Source organism: Vombatus ursinus, unplaced genomic scaffold (assembly GCF_900497805.2).
Source record: "Vombatus ursinus unplaced genomic scaffold, bare-nosed wombat genome assembly UNPS02014837.1, whole genome shotgun sequence".
Lineage (NCBI taxonomy): Eukaryota > Metazoa > Chordata > Mammalia > Diprotodontia > Vombatidae > Vombatus > Vombatus ursinus.
In genome coordinates, this window is record NW_020954615.1 from 727,767 (window position 1) to 733,617 (window position 5,851).

A 5,851-nucleotide genomic window follows, 5' to 3' on the forward strand; every position below is an offset into this window, starting at 1 on the left:
TGTGTGTGTGTGTGTGTGTGTGTGTGTGTGTGTGTGTGTGTGTGGTGCCAGTCTCTGGACTATGTGGATTTGGTTATGTGTGTTTGTGTCTCTGTGTTGTATGTACATTGCTTTTCTCTGCACTGGTTGTGTTATGTTGTGCGTCTGTGTTTTGTGACTGCATGTGTCTTGGACTGTGTTTGTGGATGTTGTATACAGTGCGTGACTCCGGCTAGGTGTGTGTGCTTGTGTTGTTCACAATAAATGTCTCTGGCTGAGTTTTTTGTGTAGATCTCCATAGTGTACATTGTGTCTTTGTGTGTGTGCCACAGACATTGCCTATCTCTTGGTTGGTTTAGGTCTGCATGCATTGACTGTCTCAGGGTTGTGTCTGTGGGGTGGGTTGTCTCTGTGATGTGTGTGTGTGTGTGTGTGTGTGTGTGTGTTCAGCATATAGCATGCCCCTGATACATTATGGGCCCGTAGCCGTGGGTTTTTGGTCAGGCCTGGGAGTCATTTTTATTGTGAATCTATTTTGAGATCTTTGGCATTTTCCAAAAAAAACCCCCCAAACCCTCAAACCTATGTCTTGGCCAACAAGTTTACTGCCTCTGAAAGCTCCCCTCCCCAAGCCACAGGCTGCTTTCTTCCCAGCACACTCAGATAAACTCGGGGTGACCTGGCTCCTGGAAGCACGCTGTCTTCCAGGGGGTCAATTTTCCAGTTTCTTGGTTTTCTTTATTTTTTTTCCTCCTCCTGGCCCAGTTAAAACCAGAAATCCAATTCTCCTGAAAGCCTCTGTCTTGCCCCAGGAGTTGGTTGCTGGTTAGGGCACAAGCCCTTGGTGTGGTGGATGAAGCTGGGTTTAGAAATACTTTTGGCGATGGGGAGCAGGGGGGAGCCGGATAATCTGCTGATCTGTCCTGGGAACCAGCTTGGGAAAAGCTGGCGTTCAAGGCTGGGGGCAGAATTCACTTCTCCCTGGCCTACTTTTTCCCCTTATGGAGCCTGGAGTTGGAAGCTTTTAAAAACCCAAACACTTAATTACCTCCCAGAGAAAGTGTCAATCCAGGGAGCTTAGGGGGGAGGAAGAAGAGAGGAATGGAGAGATGGAGAGATAAAGACACCCAGAGAGAAAGGCAGAGGCAGAGACAGAGAGATGGGGGAGAGAGGGATGCTGAGCAAGCACCTACTATGTGCTGGGCTCTATGCTAGGCATTTACAAACATTATCTCCTTTGATCCTCACAACAACCTTATGAGGCAGGCACCTTAATTATCTCCATTTTACAGCTGGAGACACTGAGGCAAACAGAGGTCCTCTGACTTGCCCAGGGTAACATGGCTAAGTGTCTGAAGCTAGATTTGAAACCAGGTCTTCTTGATTCTAGACCTAGCAAGGGGAGGGGGGAGAGAGAGAGAAAGAGAGAGAGAGAGAGAGAGAGAGAGAGAGAGAGAGAGAGACAGAGAGAGACAGAGAGAGACATAGAGAGAGAGACAGAGAGAGACAGAGAGAGAGAGACAGAGACAGAGAGAGAGACAGAGAGACAGAGAGAAAGACAGAGAGAGAGAGACAGAGAGACAGAGAGAGAGATGGAGGGAGGGAGAGAGACAGAGAGAGAGAAAAAGGGAGGGAGAGACAGAGAGAGAGAGGAAGAGAGAGACAGAGAGGGAGAGACAGAGAGGGAGGAAGGGAGAGAGACATAGAGAGAGAGAGGGAGGGAGGGAGAGAGAGAGAAAGAGAGAGACACACAGCGAGAGAGACAGAGACAGAGACAGAGAGGGAGGGAGAGAGAGAGGGAGGGAGGGAAGGAGGAAGAGAGACAGAGAGAGAATGTGTTTAAGGAGTGCTTCATTCTTAGGGGTTCAGAATAAAGAAGAGATAGTTACCACCGTGAGGGAACTCCCATTTGGATGGGGCGATAAATTTGTAATCAATAGAATTATCAAAGTCCTTAGAGAGGAAGGGTCAGAGGGAATGGGTGTGCCCAAATCACTCACCTGCTTAAACCTTCACTGGCTTCCTATGGCCTCTGGGATCAAAAGCAAATTCTTGAGCCTGGTGTTTCAGGCCCTTGAAATCAACTAATGAATCAATCAATGAACAAACATTTATGATGTGCCTACTGTGTGCCAGACAATCACAGGAATGTTGTAGCACAGTGTAAAGAACCCTGGCCTGGGCAAGAATCTTAGCTTGTGTTTGCCTCAATTTCCTCATCTGTAAAATGGGCACACTGATGGCAGTGTTGTTGCGAGGCTCAAATGTAACCAAAGCCCTATATAAATGCGCCCTGTTATTTTCATTTGAGTAGCCGGTGGAGTGGGCAACTTGGGAGACCCTCCCTCCCTCTGCCCATTCCCCGGGGCTAAAGACTTTTCTGGGACCTCATTCTAGGGATCGCCTCACTCATAATGACATCGTGGGCACCGCTCACCTGTGTATGTCGAAAGTATCGGCAAGTGGAGGAGAAATAGAAGGTGAGTCCTCTCCTTCTCTCTTCCCTCCGTCCCTTCTTCCTTCTTCTCTGCCCCCGGTGCTGGGTGGGGCTGAGAGCTGGGATATTTCTGTGTCCCTGGCTGCGAGGGAGACTGCTTCCTAGTGAGCTCTCAGGTGCCTTGCCCCCACCAGCCTCACTTCTGGTTTGAGAGGTTTCAGAAAACCTCATCTGGCTGGACATCCCCAGGCACCCAGCAAACATTCATTGAGTGCCTACTGTGTACCACTTACTGTGCTAGGAGCCGGGAGGTGTTGGAAGACCTGGGTCCAAAATCCTGTCTCTGATGCTTATTACTTGTGTGACCTTGGGCAAGTCACTTACTTACTCTCCCTGGGGCCTCAGTTTCCTCAACCGTAAAATGGGAGGTCCCTTTTAGCCCTAGAACTATGATCTCTACACTTCCCTGCTATGATCTGTCTCAGACAATGATCTCCCCATGAGAGGGGGCAGCCTAGAAATGCAGACAACTCTCTATTACCTGTTTAAATGAGATCCAGGGGCTCTGCGTGGTTTCCAGGACTGCAGATAACCCCACGCTTGGTGTGACCTGCATCGCCGTCCCTGTTGGTGGCCAAGGACGGTGTGAGAAGGTTGGCTGAGATGACGCTCCTCCAGCTGGCAGCATTTCTTTAATTTCCCATGTGTTGCACCTGTGGTGGGTGTGTTTTTGCCGCTAGATGGTGTGTGTGTCCAGGGTCTCTGGGAGCATCAGCATCTCTGTCAGCTGAGAAACCAGGCTCAGCCAGCCCCTTCAGAAGTGAGCAAATCAAAGCCCCCAGCTCCCTTCTCTCCCCGCTTCAGCTCCTACAGGAGGGACCTTCGTAGGTAGTAAATGAGCCACCCCCAGAGGTAGCCGGGAGCTCTGGAAGTGGAGTACTTGGACAAAAGTGTCCTGTGAGTGTTATCAGGGGGTTTTGGGTCCTGGGCTCCCAACCCAAGCAAGGAGTGTGCTCTTGTGTCTTCTCAGAGACCCTTTGTCAGGCCCTTCTGGTTGGATTTCTGCTTTGCAGGGCTGTTGCTCCTGACTAGGACGGGACCCAGGTTCATACATCACCTCTGCTCACCTCAGACCTTCGCCTCTGGGTTGATCTCAGAGTTCCCACGTAGATCACTCTGATCCTAACCTTTTCTGAAGCTCCTAGGAAGGAAGGTTTTGGTTTTTAATCATCAGTCGTCGTTTTCCAAACTGGGCTGTGATCACCCATTCTGAGAGTCAGACTACCATTTTCCTAAAAAATCAATACCAGGGCAGTGGGGGCTGGGGGTCATCCCCTGTGGAGCAGTCTGCCATTCCTCCTCTAGTGGGGATAATAACAGCACCTACTTAATAGGGTTTTTGTGAGAATCAAATTAGAGAACAGATATAGTATTTTACTATAGTAAGTATATACCATATAGTACATTATATATAGTATTACAGTATATTAAGGTACATTATTATTATTATTGTTATAGTCTGTTTGGCCCCATTCTAGAGGCTTTTGGGACCGTCTCTTAAATTTTTACTCCCCAGACGTCTGGTTGCTAAGGCTCGTTTGGGTCCACCCACCTCTAACCGCAGTTCTTAAGACAATAGATTGCTTTTCTTAGATGCCACCGCTGCTCCTTTGAAAGATTGAGTTGAAAGATTAATTGGTTTTCCGGAAAGTCACTCTGATGTTTTAATGACCTGCACATAAGTAAACAAAGCCAGTTCATCTAGAACCACGCATGCTAAATTAACCAGAGGAAATCCAGTTTTCTCCCCATGTGGATAATTCAGACTTCATTTCTGTTTGACCTTCCCCGGTGTTGGTATTATATGAATTCCCCCCCCCCCCACCCCCAGTTCTTTATTCTGTCTGGCTCAGGGTAATGGCCTAATGAGTCTGAATTCCCTGCTGGCAGGGAGAGGGCAAACTAGGGAGAGGGAGAGTGCAGGATGTAATTAGTCATCGCTGGGAGTTTGTCTCCTGGGCGGTTAATCCGCAGAGAGAAGATGGGTGGATGGGTGGCATTTTCTTTGGGAAATTGCCCTGTTTTATGCTGAGGTAAGTCCTGATGGGGTCTTGGAGGTGCGGGTGGGGGACACTCAGGGAGTCCCTCGCCATCATCCCCTTACACTCGGCTCTCCGTGGGGGACAGAAGTTGTTTGTCCTTTGTTCTAGAGGGGATGGTTTAAGCCTGGAGGAGTTCTCAGGTCAGAGGACTGGGAGGCAGGCGTCTCACCGCCCTGGGTAGACCTGGGTCTGGGGATCTTGCGTCCTCTTTGTAAGCTGTGTTTTCTCTTGTACTTTGGGAGGGAGACTGGGACTGATTAGAGCTTTTTATAGGGTGTGATCTGCTAGCTGCCCTGTCCTGGCACTTTATGGGGAAGTGAGGGGGAAGGGGAGGGAAGGGAGGCAATGGGCCGCACAAGTGGGGGCTGGAGTTGGGGCAGGGGATGCTTCTCAGATGTTGCTTGGAAAAAGAGAGACTTGAAGATCCCCGAAGCGCTCGGCTTCGGTAGACCCCATCTCAGCGGTCACAACATAAAACGGGAACGTGGCATCTCTGGCCTCCTCCCCCACCCCACTTCCCTCCGTGATTGCGTCCTGAGCAGCGGAGGATGGGGCTGCAGCGAGTCTGTGCAACAGAAAGAGACGGCGGCTGAGGGGTCAGTGTCGGGCCTGAGTCTGCACGGTGGCCAGGCTTCGGGGGGAGTCCGTGGCGAGGCAACAGCATTTCTCTGGGTGAGAGGCCAGCTCCTCCAGATGGCATTCAGTCCTGCGACCTTGGCCTCATTAGCACCGAGTTCTAACCACTGAGCGGCCTGGCCCGGTCTGTTTGTAATAATCCAGCAGGAGCTTAAGGCTGAATCTGTTTCCTTCTCACTAACAATCGCCGATGCTTTCCTCGGAGCTGCGGCAGCTCCTACTCCCTCCCCGTCCTCCCAACGCCCCCTCTGCCTCGTTATTGCCGAGAATTGTTCTTGCTCGGGGGCCAGCTCTCCCCACCAGGTTCGCACGTTTCTGGGGGATATGAAAAAGCTATGAGTTATTATTCCCGTGCGTTCAGCTGTCACAACCTGAATTCCTGGGTGCAGGGCCCCTCTCCCCAGAGCACATGGCCTGAGCACATCTAGAGATGTGGCATCTCGCCCCTCCACCCTGGCCCTCTTTGCTATTTCTTATTCCATTTCCCTCTAGCTGTTTGACATGCTTACCCTCCCTCCCTCCCTTCCTTCCTTCCTTCCTTCTTTTTTCTTCCTCCCTCCCTCCCTCCCTTCCTTCCTTCTTTTTCCTCCCTCCCTCCCTCCCTTCCTTCCTTCTTTCCTTCCTTCCTCCCTCCCTCTTTTCCTTCCTTCCTTCCTTCCTTCCTTCCTTCCTTCCTTCTTTTTTCTCCCTCCTTTCC

General features: G+C 50.6%; 1 protein-coding gene across 3 annotated transcripts in view; it reads left to right on the top strand.

Moving 5' to 3' along the window:
• DYSF (dysferlin) overlaps positions 1-5,851 on the top strand; it is a 231,419-nt gene that overhangs the window by 82,395 nt on the left and 143,173 nt on the right. For all 3 annotated transcript variants that reach the window (XM_027839970.1, XM_027839971.1, XM_027839972.1), the window contains one exon: positions 2,377-2,459. In XM_027839970.1, the coding sequence (XP_027695771.1) occupies positions 2,377-2,459 (83 nt within the window). The remainder of the gene's footprint in view (positions 1-2,376; positions 2,460-5,851) is intronic.